Raw genomic sequence first — 21481 nt, forward strand, 5'->3', positions numbered from 1 at the left:
TCTGACTGTATGCTGTATACATACATATGTTTTTTGTATATATAGTTGGAGTGAATCGTTGTTCTTCATGTCTGAATCTAAACTGTCAGCAGGCTTAAGATGATCAGGATCTCTGATATTCAAACTTTTGAAAAACACACAAGCAATACTAAAGACCGAATCAACCGATCCAAACCCTGATCGGATCTGATGGATCAGAAGTGAATTATCGGTTTTCGATTTTCAGCTTTAATCTTCTGCAGTTTGTTGACTTTTGTTGTTCTGTGTTCTGAGGACTCACCAGACTTCCTGTCAGCGTGTAGAGCCACTGCACCGTCTCATTGTGGTTTATCACCCCGTTCATACCGTCCACAAACAGCATGATCTGACTGAGAGCTGACAGACAGACAGACAGACAGACAGACAGGTCAGTGTGAGCTTTCAGGTTTCCACAGACGGCTCCAGCAGCTCCAGAGGAGCCTATAATCTGCAGCGCTGACTCAGCTCTCTGTGGGTTTGTTGGACGTGTGAAGCTGCAGTTCTGTGTTTCCATCAGACTGAGCTGCTGCTGCTGCATCAGAGAGCGATTCACAAACCCGGCCGATGGAGCCGCAGACCAGGGGCCCCTGAGTTTGGGAGCATCGGCCTCTGCTGAGACCAGCCCACAGACCAGCAGGCCGATGTGACTGCGGCTCTCCACCGTTTCAGTTCTCTGTTAAAACTCTCCAGTTTTGTGTGGAACAGGAATTTGTTTTTCCTTCTTTAATATCCTGTTAATGATCTTGTGACCATGGATGAGACTTGGGGGTCAGATAGTACCCCTTCATCAAACCCCTTCAATAGATGGCTACAAGGAAAAGTATTTCACTGCAGAGGACACAGAGCGGCGGTGGTGGATCTGTGGTTGCACATAAATCAGTGAGACAAATCGGGAACTGTTGATTTTCTTTTCGTCAGTAAGTTTTCAGTAACTCTGCTTTTGTATTACTGTGATTTGGAGTGGCAGAAGCTGAACGCTTTAGCCACACATCCAGCACAGTTAGCAAACTTTATTTTTACTTTTCACAAACTCTGAATCAGGTGTTACAGGCGACTCAGGCTGGTGGGAAACTGCAGTCGGCCTCATCGGTTTGTGTTTCTATTTGTGTGTTTATTTTCCTCCTAAAAAAAATGTTGACAGCCAAAATTGTGCAAAAATCTGAGTGTTTTGAAGCTGAGGCGTAATACAGGTGGACGGAGGAGAAGTGGATTATGTTGTAGGAGTGATTCTGGTTTCTGTGGTGATTACTGGCAGGATGTAGCTACTCTGTCAGGTAGCAAAACTCCAAACGTTTTACAGCCTACAGGAGGTCAGTGTTTGACACCAAAAGATTTTGGTTGGAGCATCCCTTTAACCCTCACTGTGAGTCCAGGTCTCTGAGCAGCAGGGTGGAGTCTCACCTCTCAGGATGTAGTTCTGGTAGTTGTGGTCGGCCTCCGCTCCAACTTTAATGAAACACGTCAAACCTTCAGAGGCCACGAATTCTGGAACCAGGTCTTTATCATCCTGCAGACAAAAGACAGAAGAGACGTCTGTCAGACTGTGGACAGGACACATCAACAACACACAGGATCAATAATAATAACAATATAATAATAAAAAAAACTTTATAGAGCACTTATCCAAACAAAGTACAAAGTGCTTCAGAGAGAGAGAAATAAAATACCACAGTGAACGATGAAATACATAAAAAACAATAAAATAAACAGCCAGTTCAGGTAAAATCAGGATCTGCTTTCCGATAAAAATGTTGTGACAGGTTACCAGTAGATGGCAGTATTTGTTTAGTGATGTGTTGGGGCCCAATAACAAGGATTTCAGTTTTATTTGAGTTGAGCTGAAGAAAATTTATCAACATCCAGTGTTTTATGTCAGACAGGCAGTCCTGCAGAGAACTCAGCGTACTGAGGTCAGTGGGCTCGACAGGGAGGTACAACTGTGTGTCATCCGCATAACAATGAAAAGAAATACCATGTCTACATCACCCAAAAGAAGCATGTATAAGGAGAACAGTATTGGTCCCAGAATTGAACCTTGAGGCACACCGTACTTGATATGGGAAAAGGATGACATGAAGTTATTAATGCTGACACAGAATTTCCTATTGGACAGATAAGATGTGAACCAGTCTAGTTAAGAGCCAGATATGCCCACCCAGTGCCTCAGTCTATTTAAAATAATGCCATGATCAATTGTATCAAAGGCAGCACTTAAGTCCAGCAGCACAAGAATTGAGCACATGCCTGCGTCTGCATTCATTAAAAGGTCATTAGTGACTTTGAGGAGGGCTGTCTCAGTGCTGTGGTGCTGACGAAAGCCAGACTGGAACTTTTCAAAGGTATTATTGTTTTCCACAGCAGCAAGAAGCTGCTTAGATACAAGTTTTTCGAGAATCTTGGAAATAAAAGGCAGTTTGGAGATTGGGCGGTAGTTATCCAGGAGGGTGGCATCAAGCCCAGGTTTTTTTAGGACTGGCTGGACACAAGCAGTTTTAAAATAATCAGGGACGCAGCCAGTAGACAGCGAGCTGCTAAAAATAATTATTAAGGGGCACAATACAATCCATAACTTCCAATCAAAACCTAGTTGGGATTTTGTCCAGAGGGCTGGAGGACACATAAGCGACATGATGTCTGTTAGTTCAGGCAGAGTAACAGCAGAAAAACTGCTCAAAGAATCCCTGAGCGGGTGATCCACATCTAAAAAGGCAGGGTTGGGGGTGATATCAGATCTTATTAACTCCACCTTTGCAAAAGAAGTCTCATTCACACCAACATCTACAGTTTGTCATTTAGTTTCATGACTGAGGCCGGAGCTCAGGCTGATATCTGCAGTTCTGTATTTAAATTAGAGATAAAACAATGCTGTTGATGAGAGAAGTGTGTGCGTTTTACCTGGAAGAGCTGTTTGAGAGAGAAGAGGGACCGTCTGAGCTCTGGACCCTGAGAGTTATACAGCTTCTCTGAAACACACAAGAAGAAGAAACACAGGAAGTCACTTTACAGCCAGAGTAAATGTGACCTTTGCTGTTGCTTTTGTAGGTTAAAAACGTGACGTGGCAGATTATCAGCTGGAGCTAATCAACGATAATGCTGTATGTAGATAACGCAGGTGCAGAATCTCCCAGTTAACTTCATTTCATGAACATCATAAAAATGTATGCCATAATATATAATAAACAATATTGAAAAACCTATAACATATAATTTCCTCCAGCCATTAGCTGATCCCAGCTGACACTGGGCGGGAGGACAACCTGGGCAGGTCACCAGTAAATCACAGGACAAAACAACCATTTACGCTCACATTCACACCTACAGTCTATTTAGAGTCGCCAATAAACCTCCTGTGACTCAGAACATGCAAACTCCACACAGAAAGGCTCCAGCCTGGAGTCAAAACCAGGACCTGTTGTTGCTGTGAGGTTCAACAGTGTTAACCACTGTTCCACCGTGCCGCCTTTTTCTATAGATTTTTATTCCAGCCTTACTAGAGACCCTCAGCAGCTCCAGGACCTGGAACTGCTGTAGGTTTAGAAATGCAGTTTTCTAGACTGATTATGGTGACAACCTGCTGGGGGTGATGGGGGGGTTTGGAGAGTGAATTTAAGGGGTGGGGCTGTTAGGTCCGGCACTGACGAAACCCAAGGAGAAAGCCTCTAAACAAGGAGAAGCTTCTTTGAGGGAGTTATGGGGGGGGGGGCTCCAGAAAGGAATGAAACTATTTCCTGTTTGTTTCTATCAGAGGTCAGGACCCCTGACTCATTCTGTGTTTCACAGGAAATGATGAAAGATTTTAAAGTCTGCAGTTTACACACAACAAGTTCATACAGAATGAAACGAGAAAGACCAGAATTTGAAATGAAAATAACATTCAGAAATACACACAAATACACTCCAAAGGCCTTCAGTGACCATGTTACTGCTGCTAACACTGCTAGCACCAACAGTACCTGTCGTACCAACAGTAACACCTGCTAAACATTAGCATGTTAGCGTTGTCATTGTGGACCACAGACTGTATATAAAAATGGCCACTGCGTCTCCTCTTCCTCCCGCTGTACTAAATGAAGCCAAAATATCCGGATACGGAAGCTGCCATCTTGTGCTGGTTACATCGTTTGGAGTCTGTGCAGTAGTGATCGGGGGGTGGAGCCACGGTATCGAGGTCCCACCCACACACCCAGCCAACCGCGAGCAGAGCTCAGCTGTCAATCATGACGTGAAACCCCGTTTTTATAGCATCAAATAACTAATTAGAACCAAACTTATCAGAAAAACGAACACTTGAACAAACATCAGCGTGATGAGAACGACCTAAACTGACAGAAACCATCTTTGAGTTTGTAGTTCGGCTCGTGTCCCATCCGCTAACATGGAGGGGGCGGGGTTTATGACCTGTACTGCAGGTCGCCCCCTGTACTCCAGATGATTTGGCTTCACTTTTGGGGAGCTGTCATGTCGTCCATCTTTATATACAATCAATGTTGAGGACATGTTAGCATGCTGATGTTAGCATTTAGCTCAAAGCACTGCTGTGTATAAATAGCGTTATTTTCTTCCCCCCACCCGTTTTGCGTCAGTTGCCAGCTAGGTGCTCCCTCACCTGTGACTTATGTCATTCATTTTCTAGTTGGTCTTTATTATGAAGTAGGAAAGATCCGATTAGTTAATTTACCCAACTGACACTGACACTAATACCTCTGAGGGGCATACGTGTTTGTCTACATGGGAACACATTTTTACACTCAATTGTATTACACTCAATCTTGAACACAGGTTCAAGATCGAGTGTAATATGTTCATTGAAGTTATGGTTATGAACACATGTATTTGCTGAGAAGCAAATGTAATATGAACGATGGGCTAAATTGAGTTCCTCTGTCGATATAAGGATTTAAAATATATTAATTTTTGTATTATTACATTATCGTCAATTTCAGTAGTGTCACTAGTGTTGACAGCGGGACTTGCTGAAAATGAGACAGAAAAACCAGTGAAGCTAGCATCCAATCACAAGGACGCGTCGAAGTAACAAGCTAGCCAATCACAGCACAGTAGGGCGGGACTTGACACAAAACAGGTGGGGAAAAATGACGCGTCTAGTACAACCTCACAGATCTGTTCGCTGACAGCATACACAGCCTGGTTAATGACAGCTCTGTGATGTGTGGCTAACTGTGTTAGCTTCTCCTACACAGTCAGAGTTTTGTAGCACTTAAGTGAAACTACTGACGTCTCAAAAAACAGAAGTCAATGGAGTAGTGAGGCTAATGCAAGTAAGAAGTTAGTGAGGAAGTAAGTAGAAAACGTTGCTAAAGATCAATCAGACACCGAACACAAATAAACTAGGCTGGAGAGAAAAAGTGAAGAACTGAGAATATATTAAAACAGTTCACGAGAAAAATCACATGATCCAAATCAGAGCAGCAGTAAATACACACACACCTACACACAGTCAGTAACCATGGCCTGTCATAGGGACACGAAATCATGGGAGTCCGTTGTTGTGGCAACATGAACTATGAATCACACTGTTCAGTGTGAATGGACGTCATCTCCTTTGGTCACCCACATGACAATAAATAAATAAAACTTTATTTACAGAGCACTTATCAAAACAAAGTGCTTCACAACAAGAGAAATAAAACATCACAGTGAATGATGAAATATAAAGAAATAAAATACATAAAAACAATAAAATAAACAGCCAGTTCAGGGTAAAATCAGGATCTGCTTTCAGATAAAAATGTGTTTTGAGAAGAGACTTAAACGAAGACTCTGACTCAGACAGCCTGATGTCTTCGGGAAGGTTGTCCAAGAGCCATTAAAAAAAAATCTGATTTTTGCAATATTTCTGAGGCAATAAAAACATGATTGGACAAGCTTAGTGATAAGAATCTTCGAAATAAAAGGCAGTTTGGAGGGTGGGATCAAGCCCAGGTTTAGGACTGGTTGGACACAAGCAGTTTTAAAGTAATCTGGGAAGCAGCCAGTAGACAGCGAGCTGTTAAAAATAATTAGCAAAAGGAGCGCAAAGTGGACCTGGTTTCTTCCATCTGCGTTCTGCTCTTCTGCACTTCCTTTTACAGCTTCGAATACTGTCATTTAACCATGGCTGTTTTCTAGTCTTTGGGTTTGGTCTATTTTTCAGAGGAGCTATGAGATCGAAGGTTAAAGAACACAGGTAGTCAAAAGAATCAACCAAATTGTTGGTGTTGGAGGAATCAGGAAACACACTGCCAGGAGAATTGAACAGTGTACAGACCTTTGAAGCACTATGCTCATTAAGGACACGTGTGTACTTTGAGCGGGATAAGACAGTACTAGCAGCCTGTAATTCACAGTTAAAAACAATGCATAGGTGATCAGATACAAACATGTCCCTGATTTCCACAGATGGGGTTTTCAGGCCCAAAGTAAAGACTAGGTCTAAGGTGTGGCCATGGGAATGAGTTTGGCCAGACACATGTTGTTGTAAGTTGAAAGAGTTAGTGATATTTAAGAAATCAGCAGCAAGGGCATTAGGGGAGTCATCAACGTGAATATTAAAATCACCACAAAGAACAATTCTATCATAATTTAACACAATACTGGATAAAAACTCAGGGAGTTCCAACAAGAAGGAGCCAGCTGGTTTAGGGGGGCAATAAATAATAGCAAATATGACCGGGAGGGGGCCGCCAAGTTAAAACATGAGCACTTCAAAGGAGGAAAAATCATTGCAAGCTATGAGGTCACACTTTAAATGCTTCCTATAGACAGTAACAAGGCCCCCACCTCGACCACAGACCCAAGGGGACTAAAGCAGTCAAAATCAGGAGGACACAATTCAGCCAGCTGACTGTGATCACCAGGATGTAATCAGGATTCAGTTAAAAACATAAAGTCTAAATCAGTAGAAGAGATAAAATCATTTAAAAAAAACGTTTTGTTAGAGAGGGATCTTACATTGAGAAGAGCCATCTTAAAAAGTCTGTGCTGCTTCAGATTTGAGGTTGAGACTGGAGGTAAGGTTCTGGCCCAGATCTTTATTAAAGTTATTATTATTATTATTATTGCTGTGTCGGCTGTGTCTGTTTCGCATTAAGGACCTATCCGAAATTACCACAGAAATGTTAAAAGTGGCACTAGAGGGATCCGGGGTCCAGATAGCAGCACTATGATCAGTCCACAAGGGGGCGGTAGTGACAGCAGAGGGTGCGTGGCAGTTTATGGTGGGCAGAGAAGAGAAAGAAGAAGAGCGAGGGGAAACAGGTGATGTAAATAGTCAACTACGTGAGGAGGACAGTACAGCGTGCTGCAGGTTAGCCGCCAGCATGCGACTACCTGACTTGTTTGGGTGAAGACCATCTCGTGCAAACAAGGAAGAACAATCCCAGAATAAGTTAAAGTTGTGAATAAAACCAACGTCATGGGTGGTGCAGACAGGGTCCTGCTAAAACGGCCAATTCCCCGACCCAGTGTAGGAATTGGACCCGAAATGAAAGCATGCTTTGCAGTGCTGTTGAGCAGGTCAAAGAGGCGGATGAAGCCTGCTTTTGTCAGCTCAGATTGCTGATGGGCAATGTCATGGTGCCGACATGGACTATGATTTTTGTGATAATCGTCAGGAGTGCGGCCAGAAGTCCGGGGAGCTTTTCGAGAATGTCGGGGGTCGTAGCTCCGGGAAAGCAGCGTGTGACCGCATTAACGAAGCAGATATTCCAGTTGCCGCAGCCAGAGGAGCTGAGGACCGCCAGGTGTTTTGCCTGGGCCGAGGAGACAGTGGAGAACTCCAAGATGAGCTGGTCTTTTTCTCTGAGCCCGGCTTCCAGACAGGCGATACTTTTCTTCAAATTTGAGATGGTAAGGCGACAAGATCCACACTCAGCCATCAGGCTTGCAGTTAGTCTGTGAGAGTGCTTCAAAGCTTAAAATCCACAGTAAAGTCCATAAAAGTGCTAAAGAGCTTAAAATCCTTAATAAAAGCAACCGGTTAGCCTACTGATTACATCTAAAGACAACAAGGAAGTGCAGTGTTTACATCTTGCGCACACACACATGCACACATTAACTGTCTTGTTAACATTGTTGTGGAAGTTCAAACTCTGCTAGGATATTTGTGTGGAATGAAAACAGGATTACAAGACAGAATGAAGACAAAGTTCATCTGGAGAAAGAAAGAAATCAAGACTGAGTTGACAAAACCACCACATCTGAAACAGCTGGAGAACAAATATGTCTACAGCAGGAAAAACTTACATAAAACAACAAAAACCCTGTCAAGAACACGAGCCCTTATTGTGAAATATCTCCAGCAGGAAACAAGGACGTCTGGCTGCAGGTTCAGGAGACGCTGAGGGGGTTGGGGGTGGGTGGGAAACTCACAACACCATCATGACGTACACATGATTCTTTGACATACAGTATGTTTCAGCACAATCAGCTCGGATACATCAGGAGTGAGTGCAGAAGTCATGCCACTAAAACAGCTGAAGACGTTTTTTAAAAACACATTTCCGTTCAGAACAAAATAACTCTTATGGACAACACACAGTGTAACACGTGTGAATACACCTGCAACCACTGCTCTCCATGTAAACCCACAACACCGTCCTGTTTTCCAGCATCAACACGTATCTTCTCCACAGGAGAGCAGCAATGCTATCGCTCCCTGCATTGGCACATCCAGGCTACCCTGACTACTGTCTGTCTGTATGATGCTGTCTGTCTGTCTGTATGATACTGTCTGTCTGCGCTGCATGCTTCGAATGATGTGACACTCTGTGATGCGGCTGGTGCCTGTTGCTCATTACAGAAAATAGCAAATTACTGCAAACATTATAGATCAGAGGTCTATCTATATTCATTACAGTATCCATAACATTATATAACAACAAGACTGCTGTCCAGGTCCTACAGCGTGTGTGTGAATGCTTAACACAACGACAGAAAAGGTACTACAACATGCAGCCATTTCACCTGTAGGTATTCAGGAAGTCCAGATCAAGTTTTTTTGTCCTTCAATATTTATTATTTGCTGATACCGAGTCCGATCTGATAATTATATTTACTTAATTAAATATGTATCTGACACATTGAAATAACAGCTGTAGATCTGACAACTTATTTTTCACAAGCTACATGATACAAATACTGAAGGTCCCGATTCAAAAATGTGAAGTAGTTCAACCTCAATTATTGTAATTTTCACTCTCACATGCAGTGAAATGCTGCTCTGTAGAGCCTGACTGAGAGCAGTGCTACAACACCAGCAGGCTGAAGTGGACAAAACACAGTGGAGTTCAGTAAAGAAACGCAGTAGAGTCCAGTAAAGAAACGCAGTAGAGTCTAGTAAAGAAACGCAGTAGAGTGCAGTAAAGAAACGCAGTAGAGTGCAGTAAAGAAAGGCAGTAGAGTGCAGTAAAGAAATAAGGTAGAGTGCAGAAACAATTAGCATTTGATCCAGGTTTATTTTAGCCGATACTGATCCATTAACATGTGCCTCTATCGGCTCCGATCTTGAAGATCGGCTCGATATCTCTAGTAGGTCTATCTGTTACGATCAGGTCTCTTCTCAGGGTTTTGAATATGATACAGGAACAAAATGGTTCTTCTGTCTTTGTAAAATGATGAGCGGTTCAGATGTTGGACCTGCTGTGATGGAAAACCTCAACAATCATTCCTGGACACAGGACAAGGGTTGCTTCCCCAACGACCACAGGCCCATTGCTCTCACAACTCTGGTCACGAAGTTCCTAGAGAAGCTGGTCAAGTCCTGCATCACGTCTAGTACTGGTGCCATCCTAGACTCTCTCCAGTTTGGTTACCGTACTAGAAGGGGGGTGGATGATGCTAAACTGTTCCTGCTAGTAACTATTCACAGTCATCTGGAGAAGAGCCGAGCCTTTGCTAGGCTCCTATTTGTCTGCTTTCAACACCATGCAGTAATAAAACCATATTCTTTTGCTAAAAACGTCTATGAGCTGCTGAGTGTTGTTGATGCTGAGTTACAGAAGCGAGTAGAGGAGGCAGAATGTCTGTTATCTATACTCTGCTCATGCTAACTTACTCGAGTTAAAACTTTCCAGTTCCATGTACCAGTAAGAACATCCATCACTCGTATCCATCATTGTCATTTAGAAGTGTTCTGTCCACCAGTTAGTCGAGTGATGCATCACATAAATTGCTGCTTCATCACAAAGTATTGAGCTCACAATTAGTTCAAAGTGTAGACAGAGTTCCATCTTTGTAGAAATGTTCCATGTTGCAGTTAGACTGAGTTGTGTTTGTGTTTCATATTTAGCTCTCATGTAAATTCATCATGGCAGAAGAATTCTCATAACCCGATAACCAGAGAGAGGCCAATTATTATCCTTACTCTGCACAACTCTGTAAGAGAGAGTCCAGACCTGGCGTACGAGTCATGTACAGATTTGCTACGTGGGGGGAAAATACTTCAGAATTATAATGCCTTCATCTGAATGAATTTGGATATAAATATGTTAATGAAATCAACTTAAAAAAACAAAACAAAAAAACACCCGCTGAAAACATGTTTGACTTCGTGCCGAGAATACGGACACAGTTATCACTCCGGTTATATAAGGACCGGATGGCTTGTGGCAATGGCCCTGGTACCCCACACTCCCGCAGTACCCCCCACAGGACTCGTAAGCCTTCCCCAAGTCCACAAAGCACATGTAGCTTGGATGGGCAACTCCCATGACCCCCCGAACAACCGTGCAGGGATAAAGAGCTGGTCCACTGTTCCATGACCACGACAAAATCCGCATTGCTCCTCTTGGATCTGAGGTTTGACAATCGGCTGGAGCCTCCTTTCCAGGAATAAGCTTCCCAGGGAGGCTGAGCAGTGTGATACCCCATTAATTGGAGACTACCCTCCGGTCCTCCTTTTTAAAAAAATGGGAACCACCACCCCGGTCTGCCAGTCCACAGGCACTGTCCCCGACCTCCACAAGACACTGAAGAGTCGTGTCAGCCAAGACAGCACAACAATGTCCAGATTCGTCATCATCTCAGGGCAGATCTCATCCACACCCCGTGCTTCTGAGGAGCTTCTTAACTACCTCAGAGATATATGGGTATGGGTGAGGCTTCCACCGACTCTTTAAACTCCTACACAGAGGACATGATGGTCGGGTTCAGGAGTTCCTTTCCAGCGCTCAACTATATCCCTCGTCAATAAAGCCCCAATGAAATATGATGTTACAGCTTGTCTCTATACTCTCAGCAACACCAACAACTCACAGCAGTGCAGCAGTCATGTTACAGAAATAGCAGGTTGTTATTACAAACTTATGATGAACAGTTTCACAGTCTGGTGTCAACTGACTGTGCAAACATTTCACAGGAGGACGAGAGATTTTTAAACTGATAGAATAAATAAATCTGCATCCCGAGTCAGCAAAACTGCACATCAGCACACAGTTATGTGAGATTATTCAGAGACAGCCAAGAGTCTCCTGACAGAGAGAGCATGAAGGTCAGCTCGGACTTGGGATCATCTTAATGAAACAAGTTGTATAAAGCCTTTAGTGTCTCCAGAGGTTTTGACAAGAAAGAACAAATCTGAATAGACGATATCTCTGCTTCTGCTGCATCAATTTTGATCCTAATAATTTTATAGGAGAGCAATGATAAATCAGTAGTCTTTTAACTGTGTGGCCAACTTTAGCATGAAGCAGAAGAATGTGGGCAAGTCTGATCTGTGATCTGATCTTTAGCCTGAAATGTATCTGTAACACAGAGTATCGAAAGCTGTCAGGGACTGAAAACTGACATCAAACGTCTGGTCAGGTTCATTAGCTGAGTAGCATCACACGAGATGATTTACAACACATGCAGTTGGCTAGTTTATGGGTGCGAGTTGTAACGTTGAGAGAGAGCTAGAAGTTTATGTGACTGAGAAACCCACCAGACCAGAGGAGGAGAATGAAACTAGAAACTCATTTATCAAGACATCAGAGTGATTTTTATTTTTATTTTCTGCGTTTCCTCTCAGGTTTGTTATGTGCACATTGAAAATGTGCATAAAAACAGGTGGATGAAAACGCACATATACCTTTGTGAAAGATAATGTATTATTCTTTATCTGCAAAGATGTTCAGTTTTAAAGCCTGTGCAGAGTGAAATATTCAAACCACAGACACCATGTTTGTTTTGTGGAAATATTCTCCATGTCTGCTGCGTCTTTAGACACATTTCCCCAAAATTCATCCTGACAGATTTGGGATCTTTGGACACTTTGAGATTTCTACTAGAATTCAAAATAACCTTCTGAGAGTTTGAACAAAGTTCAAAGGAACATGTGTTTCTCTGCAGGGTTTTAAACACTAATCACTTCAAATTACTCAGTGGGAGAAACGGGACAGATGTGACTTGTCATTTCAAACTAAATTACAACCAAACAGAGGACAGATGAATAGTTAGTGATATTTTAAACAAACAGAGTGAGAGGCAGCTGAGAGAGATTACAGAGCTAAAGTTTCAATCTGAAAACAGCGGCAGGCGTGGGTGCCTGCGGAGCTCCTGTTCTATGTTTAACAAGAAGCCAAATAAAGCTCAAGCTGACGATCTTTACCAGCATCCGTCCTGACAGAAACTGCAGCACCCTGCAGCTCGGAGACAGCTGGGTGTCACTGGGGAACAAAGCCGGCTGTGTTTTACATGAACCCGTCCGGAGTGAAGAAACACTGTCTGTCTGCTCAGCTGGACTGTAAAAGCTGCTGTTGAATGGAACAAGTCCACTGCAAAATATTTCACCACTGTTCAAATGTTTCACCACAGAAGCTGAAACAGAAATAAAAATAAAAGATTACATCAGAGTTATGAATTTCACCACAGAGCTGCACACATAGCGAGTGGGGGGGGTGAGAATATGAATATTTTCTTTTTTGAGGCCCAATATTTCCATTACATGGTGCATAGTTTATAGATCTCCTTCCTGCTCTCCAGAGGATGAACCCTTTAGATTCTGACCCATGACCTTTCCTCTAGCGCCACCTTCAGGACAAACTGTGCGTGTTTAGCTCCACTGCTGGTGAGACTAAGAACACAGAAATCATCAGGAAGTATATATTTCCATATTTGGAGCGAACACTGCAGCCACTGTGGGACACTAACGGGAGTTTAGTCCTTATCTTTAACCCGCGGATCAGAACACAAACTAAGAAACTGTGTTTAGAAATAGTCAAAGTAATCAGTCAACAGAAACAACCTTATTCATCCCACCCCTCCTAAATCTGACACAACAAGCTGCACTTCTGTAACTCACATACTGTTAGACTGAACATCCACAGCTAATAACCTGACTGTGGCTGCCAGCCAACTGGAACCAGTTCACTTTACTAATATGCACCATTAATAATGATAACCACCACCAGCAACATCAAACACATTCTGTGACACGACATGTCCGTAGGCGTGGACAGAAGAATCCTGTTACTGGAGCTTTGATCAAAGAGTGTGTCATTTTACCAACACAGTCTGTGCAGATGTGCCTGCTGTTATCAGCGAACACCAGACAATAAAGCTCAACACAGTTCACGGTCACTGTTTCTGGACGCCACCACCCGTCTGGTCGGTTCCACCTGAGTTCAGAGGACAGAGCTACGTCACACAGAGAGGAGGAGGAACCCCCCTGAACAATAATCAGCTCTGAGAGAAGCGACACCTGATTAATTCCATCGCCTTCCTGATGTCTTCTACACTCAGCCTGTTAGCTGATGGTTTATTCACACTAACATGAATGAGAGTGAACAGGTTGGTGTTCAGCACCTGTCCGGACAGGCTGCTGACTCACTGTGTTTACAAGAACAACGTCAGTAATCCGATGACTTCCTGCAGACCTGGAGCCTGTTTCACCAGACAAGCTGCGATGTGCAACATGAGATCATTTTCTCTTGCGTTCATTTTTCACTAATCAAAAGAAACACGTGATCCATGCACGAGCATGTGAGAGGACGGTGGGACGTTGCAGTACTCGCAGACATCATGTAAACCGGAAACCTGGTTTCCATAATCAGGATTACAGATGAGAGTTTGTCCTGAAGGTGGCGCTGGAGGAAAACTCAGGGGATGACGAACGTGAGAACATGAATCCGTCACGGAGACTTGTGTGTTAGATTATGAGACAATGAGTAAAGTCGACACTTTGTCCTCAGGAATGTGATCGGGACATTTCATCAAAATGGACACATGGTTTCATGGACATCTGCCAGCAGCTGCTGAGGTTCTGTATCTTGGTCTAGACCAGGTCTTGGACTCAACCTCCTGTTGTTGTTCTGCCTCTAACAGAGCAACAACAGGAAGTACGTTGGCTCATTACTGTATTTTGTCAGAGGTGCCTCGCCGCCTGCGAGGAGCCAGCGCCAAGCTGTGCTGTCTCCACCGCACAGGACAGCAAGAGACAGCAGAGACATTTAAATGATGAAGCAGTCAGAGCTCACTGTGTGTTTCTGATCTTATAAAGCGCTTTACAGTTTGCCGCTCATTCACCTGCACACTCACACACTGATGGCAGCGAGCGACCAGGCAACGTGCTGGTCTGAGCGTCGGGAGCAGGACACGTGGACAGCAGGAGGTGGGGATCCTGTGATCAGTGGACGACACGCTCTACCTCCTCCGCCCATCTGCTGTCCAAATACCGCTGAATATGTCCATGTCCTATAACTTCTTTCTATAAAGCCTCCTGGTGGGTCATCGGTGGAAAGCTTTTATTGTGAAAGAACAGCAGCAGGAAACGCTCCGTGTGCATTAACAGTAACCTTTAAGGTGTTTTCCTCTGTGCTCTCACTAGTTTGAAGTGGGCGGAGCTCCATCATGTCACCTACATATATTTTATTTAGTCATTAATATATAAAGGCTTCCAGTGAGTTAGTATTGCAGAACACTCATATGAAAACAGAACGGTTCGAATCTGAGCAGCAGAGGCCCAGATGTCCTCTAGTGTGGGTGAAACTTCTTTTCCCATAATGCAAATTAAAACGTGCCTGGTGAACGGCCACGTTTTTAAACTCCACACGTCCGGTTTATTGTTAACATTTGTAGTCTCCAAGCCCACGCTGAGATGACCCTGATGACATCATCAGGGTTAGAGAACAACACAAACACAGGAAATGGCTCCCCTGTTTGAGGTTCAGTTTTCAGGGGCTTGAACACACGAGAGTCCCTGAACTAGTCTGGATCATGGTGTTCACCTTTCTGTTAGAGGACTCTCTGCCCGTCTGTCAGTGTTTCCTCTCAGAGAGGAGGGTGAGTCACGCTCACTGACATCCAACTCTGAACCAAGATGGCCGCCAGCCAGCCACAGTTTCACTACAACAGCTGAGAGGACGGAGGAGGGAACGTCCCTGAATTATAAAAAGTGTTTTATGATGCCAACACACACCAGCTGAGTGTGTGTGTGTGTGAAATTCTTCTCTCCTGACTGCACTCCCACACATAGACTGTTGTTACTGGCTGAAGAGCAAAGGATTCACGCTGCCTTCGTGTCCAGTCAGACAGACAGCTTTCAGATGGTAAACACGTTCGAGAAATCACCTTCGCCGCCATTTGATCTGCCAGTCGTGTTTTTGTTTCTTTACAGCCATCTGAAACCTGCGAGGAACTTCCTCAAGTCCCTTTCTCAAGACTTGAACATTAAACTGCCAGAAAAATAAGTCCGACTCCGAGTGATACATCATCACTGTGAATGAAACTGAGCGGCAGAGACAGAGAGACAGAGAGACAGACAGAGAGACAGAGACAGACAGACAGAGAGACAGAGAGAGACAGACAGAGAGACAGACAGACAGAGAGACAGAGAGACAGACAGACAGACAGACAGACAGACAGAGAGACAGAGGGACAGACAGAGAGACAGAGGGACAGACAGACAGACAGAGACAGACAGACAGAGACAGAGAGACAGACAGAGGGACAGAGGGACAGACAGACAGAGAGAGACAGACAGAGAGAGAGAGACAGACAGACAGAGACAGAGAGACAGACAGAGAGAGAGACAGAGGGACAGAGACAGACAGAGAGAGAGACAGAGAGAGAGAGAGACAGAGAGAGACAGAGGGACAGACAGAGAGACAGAGGGACAGACAGAGAGACAGAGAGAGACAGACAGAGAGAGAGAGACAGACAGACAGAGAGAGAGACAGACAGACAGAGACAGAGAGACAGACAGACAGACAGACAGAGAGACAGAGGGACAGACAGACAGAGAGAGACAGACAGAGAGAGAGAGACAGACAGACAGAGACAGAGAGACAGACAGAGGGACAGAGACAGACAGAGAGAGAGAGAGAGAGAGAGACAGAGGGACAGACAGACAGAGACAGACAGAGAGAGAGACAGAGAGAGAGACAGAGGGACAGACAGACAGAGAGAGAGACAGAGGGACAGACAGACAGAGGGACAGAGGGACAGACAGACAGACAGAGAGAGAGAGACAGACAGACAGAGACAGAGGGACAGACAGACAGAGAGAGAGACAGACAGACAGACAGAGAGAGAGGGGACAGACAGACAGAGGGACAGAGGGAAGGATTCATGTGTTTATCCTGCAGAGACAGGAAGTGACCCAGATAAACTTAGTGTGGTATTTCCTGTTAGTGCCAGTGTTGCTAATTGAGTTCGATATAATAACTGATATTAGAGGGTTTTTATGACAATAAAAGCAAAGACACATTTGAAGTAAATGACGAGGACTATATTTTCGTGTCAGCCAACATGTATTATTGTTGTAATGAGCTCTGTTACCCAGGATGTTTGTCTGTGGGCAGTGAACGCATCATTAGCATCACCGTTAGCCACTAATGTTGTTCACATTCCTGCCAGAGACGCCACGGGGGGGTCGAACACGTTCCCGCTCTGTTTTCTTGCGGTGATGGAAAAGGTTCTGCACGCGCTCTCTTCGTGATCATAAGATCCAAGCTTCTGAGACTCTGACGTGTCGATGGTCATTAATAAAAAGGGCGCGGCCTCTGAATGAATGAAAGGCTTGTAGGGCGAACCTCCTCCGGCTGCTGTTACGACACAAACTCACGATGCTTTCATGAGGAAAGGACAACACTGAGTCATTCAAAGAGCATTCTCTTTCACCAGCTTTACAAGATCACCTGAATGCACCACAGACCAGAGGACTGCCAACCATCACAACATGAGGAGTACTACATTATATATAGAAATATATTATACTACTCATTAGCAGCTGCAGTAAACTACATTAACTGCATTAACTCAGCTGATCACATTTAACTGACTGTCGCCACAGACGGGACTACAGTCTGTCAGCAGGTTCGCGTCATCAGAGGGACTCCAGCGCTTTGCTCAAGGACTCGTGGCTGTCGCTGGGAATCTACCCGCGACTCACAGGAGGCAGCGTGGTCTGCGTGACAGCTGGACGGCTCATGTCCTGCTGAGAGTCTGAACAACAGACTGTCGGCAACAAACCGTGGAAGGAAGCACGCTCAGCGCCTGATTAATGATGTCATCACCGGCCGCCCGCCAACGCCCACAGGATGCTGTGTCAGCGCGTAACAGCAAGACTGACCCGGAGTCAGTTTACACTGAGCTGCTCGCTTAACTGTCGCAAACAAACACTAAACACTTTAATAAATGGTGGATTTCATTTTGGGTTTTTTTTATTAATTAATTAGCCGATCAACAAATAATTAATTGGCAAATATTTTGATAATCGATTAATCGCTTACGTAATTTTTAATTTTTGAATTAAATCTTTTTTAATTCCATTTTCTTGTTTGAGCTTCTTGAATGTGAACGTTTCACTCCCATCAGAGTTGTATCTGCAAACCCAGAGCCAACACAGCAGCTCTAACCGGCTTTGTGAAACCACCTGACGGCTGAGGAAGTCCACCAGACAGGCAGACGACCCCGCAGATCCCGGGTCCTGATGTGTGTCCACACCTTCAGTTGAACTTCATGAATTTCTGAGTTGTGATGTTTTACTTGATCACACGATGGACAGCCGTCAGTCAGTGCAGCGATGAAGCAACACGTCCAGTGGACTATTATTATTCCATATAACATTATAACATTTATTTACAGCCTACAGGAGCTCATTCACAAGTTTCTGACTTTACGGGTTGAGGAGGATCACCTGAACGCATCCTGAAGGACCTGATTGGCAACAGTGTGTGACCGAGGTGAGATCAGGACATGAACAAACACGATTCATCAGCAGGTTAACGTGAACCAGTTTCTGAGCACAAACCACGTTCGCTTCTTCACGGCTGCTCTGACCTCCTGTTGTCCAGTCCTGCTGCGTCTTCGCCTCGCATTTAGGTTTTCTGTCTCTCCCACCCGCATATATGTATTGTTCCTGTCTTTACTTGAGTGCAGCAGGTGCCCGACCTTCACCACATAAGGAGCCACAGTTCATGTCACGGCTGTTTTTTTTTGGGACTTGTTGCCACACGAATCCAATAACAGCATTTGAGTTTGCTTCCACAGAAAAGGAACCAGCAGAAACAGGAGAGACATGACTGCAGTCAGTCACTCTGCAGACCTGGCACACAGTGCTGTTTGTTTAACCCTGAAGACAGAGCAGGAGAGAGCCATCTGAGCTCACCAAGTCTCCTTCATTTAAGACACAGCGAGGGTTTGATGGAAGGCGCATACTGGGAAATCCCCTCAGGGGCAGGAAGGGCGGGGTCATGCCAAGCAGCGCAGGGGGGGGGGTTGAACTCTGGGAAAGTTCAGTGTTTCCCAGGAAAGTTACATCTGAACAACTACAGGACAGATTTACACGAAATGTTCCTGATCCCAGTCCCGCTCTCCAGAGGATGACCCCTTTAGATTTGAATGACCCCCATGATCTTTCCTCTAGCGCCAGCGTCAGGACAAACCTTACATTTTAGCTCCACGACTGGTGAGAGCAGATAAATCATCAGGACTTTCTATATGATAATGATTGAACACAGTTATTGTGAACAAAGCTGTTACTGTGCAGGTCTGAACAGGTTCTGTGATTAGCTCTTGTCTGATCTGTTGGCTTCTATGATGCTTCTGTGTAAAGTTCAGCCCAACAGTCAGTGTGTGAAACACCCGTTACAGAGCTTTCCAGCGGCTGACAGTGGGGGACAAAACCGATATTCCAGCCGCTGAAGTTCAATACTTCCCAACATGCCAGTGGCTTTCTGAGAACGAACTTCCCCAGGCACGAGGAAACTTCATTACCGTCAACCCACTTCCAGGACGAAGGCCATGGCACGGCAGCAACTCAAATACAAGAACCAATCACAGTTGAGGACGACGTCCTGACCTTTGAAGAAATCAAAGGCAGTGTCACAGTTCAGGTGGTATGGAGGTGTCTGCTGATCTGAAGCAGCATCAGGCACCCAAAGGGACCTTCCTGTACTTCCCCAACACATCCTGATCAAGTGGTGGTTGATTTGGGCGATGTGCCCCCACCAGCGGAGCCACACAGCAACAAAATAGAACATAAAAAGGAAAGACCTTCACGCGACTTTGCACTATGTATTTTTGCTGACTTTCTTATTATGTCATTACATTTTAATTTTCTGTCCTGCAGTCATGTGATGATAAACACAACTGAAGTCATACTTGAGCGGAAACAGAAAATCACAGGCAACATTAAGGATTCATGTCTAGGACTGACCTGTCCCCTCAGAGGTCTGCTGGGGCTCAACTGAAACCTCCAGCAGAGGTAAAGACGTGCCTACCCTAAAACATTAATAGCTTTAAGGACAAAACATAAACCTAATTTGCATATGTATTTATTTTGGACCAAAAGTATTGAAACTTCCGATAATCAGAGAACAATTTATTCTGTTTATTTCTGAAACATATCTGTGTCGTTAGGTGGGGTGGGGGTCCAGTATGGGTCAAATCTGAGGGCCAGTCTGGTTCTTCAAACCTCTTTCTAACACTCTCTCATACAGGTTAACATGTTTGTTCAAATCAAAAGGGGTGAGGTCAGAAAGTGATTGATTTCTGACCCCCCTACAGGGTCTGAGACCCCCTGCAGATCTCCCTGCCAAAAAGCTTTCTTGCACTGTTTTAAAATCCTTAAAGAGAATAAAACGTATGATTGACTGAAGCCTCTCAGGCTTTAACTTGGTTTCTGGTGTTCGTGTGTCCAGCTGCTGCGAACAGGAACACGACAGGAACACGACAGGAACTCAGATACGTTAAAGAAGAGGCTGAAAATAAAAACTCTGAAACCAGACTGGAGGTTTGGTCAGCCGGGATCAAAACAGCAACAAGGAAACAGTCGGTTGTTGTGAACAGAATGAAACAGTGGAGTGAACCCTCTGAGGAGCAGAGCTGTTACCCAACCAACACACACAGGCAGCAGGCCAGAGGCAGAGATAAGAGCTGACCTGAGGTCTGTTCATTCTGACTGTGTGGCCAGGCTGCAGAGGACTGAAGAGGACCGCAGACCAGATGGAGCAGTTTAACACTCGTGAAGCTGAGGCGTCAAGACAGAATCGACAGGATCAACGCAAAACTACAAACCTCCAGATTCCTTTGTGCAACCCTGATGGTGTTTAAATAGACTGACTTCACTGCAGCGTCTCAAATCCTGACAGAATGGCATGGACCAGCAACACCTGGCCGACGTGCTGATTACAGGAGCCAATCATCAATAAGCAACTGCAGACAATCACATGATTTACAGCAACATTTATACGACCCAATATCACAAATCACTCATTTTCCTCCAGCTGCTTTTGTCTGGACAGCAGACATGAAGAAGAAGCCTTCAACAGGAAGAAACAGAGCTGAGGAGGAGCCACGGAGGAGGGACAGACCAGCGGAAAGAGACAGTATGGACAATCAGGAGGACAATATTACAGACAGACTGTATGTATGAAGACTATGGATCAGGGAGGGCAAAGGGCAAACACTGGCACAACAAGCCTGCAGTGAGGAGTCAGGAAGTAGAATTAGTTAACATGATTGCAGCTGCATCTTAAGAAAATCGTTTCCTGAACACCTGAGAGAGAAAGACAGTCAGTGTTTCAGTGTTGAACTGTTCCTGTAAAGCCTCCCTGTGGAGTATTTCACCTCTGGTGGCTTTGGAGCCCTTTCTTGTACGAGTTGGTCCCCGTTATATTTATCACGTGCACCCGGGGGACGCAATACACCGTCCTGCCCACGGTTTCACACGATTCCACAGGTGGAGGTAACACGCAGGGAGATGCTGCACTGCGCCATCAAAGACAGGGAAGAAGAAGACTGCAAGCTAGTGAACATGGACGTAAACGATATACATTTGTTCAAATCAGCTCCGCAAATGTTTTATGAAGAAGAAAACACGTTCAACATGTTTGTTAGGGCTCAGTGACTTGCTGAGTAATATGTTGTTATAACTGACAGTAATTCTGTTTATTACGGCTTGGTTTGTTATTTTGTCTTCTCAGGCGTCAGGAAACTACAATTCCAAAACTACATTTCCCAAACATGGCAGACAGAGAGACTC

At 44.6% G+C, this 21481-nt stretch overlaps 1 protein-coding gene across 1 annotated transcript in view; it reads right to left on the reverse strand.

The window, feature by feature from the left end:
• Positions 1 to 21481, reverse strand: part of fhod1 (formin homology 2 domain containing 1) — a 72291-nt gene that overhangs the window by 38682 nt on the left and 12128 nt on the right. Inside the window, 3 exon segments of the mRNA XM_044208233.1 lie at positions 281 to 375; positions 1420 to 1525; positions 2914 to 2981. Of these exon segments, the coding sequence (XP_044064168.1) occupies positions 281 to 375; positions 1420 to 1525; positions 2914 to 2981 (269 nt within the window).

This window comes from Siniperca chuatsi, linkage group LG1 (genome assembly GCF_020085105.1).
Source record: "Siniperca chuatsi isolate FFG_IHB_CAS linkage group LG1, ASM2008510v1, whole genome shotgun sequence".
NCBI lineage: Eukaryota > Metazoa > Chordata > Actinopteri > Centrarchiformes > Sinipercidae > Siniperca > Siniperca chuatsi.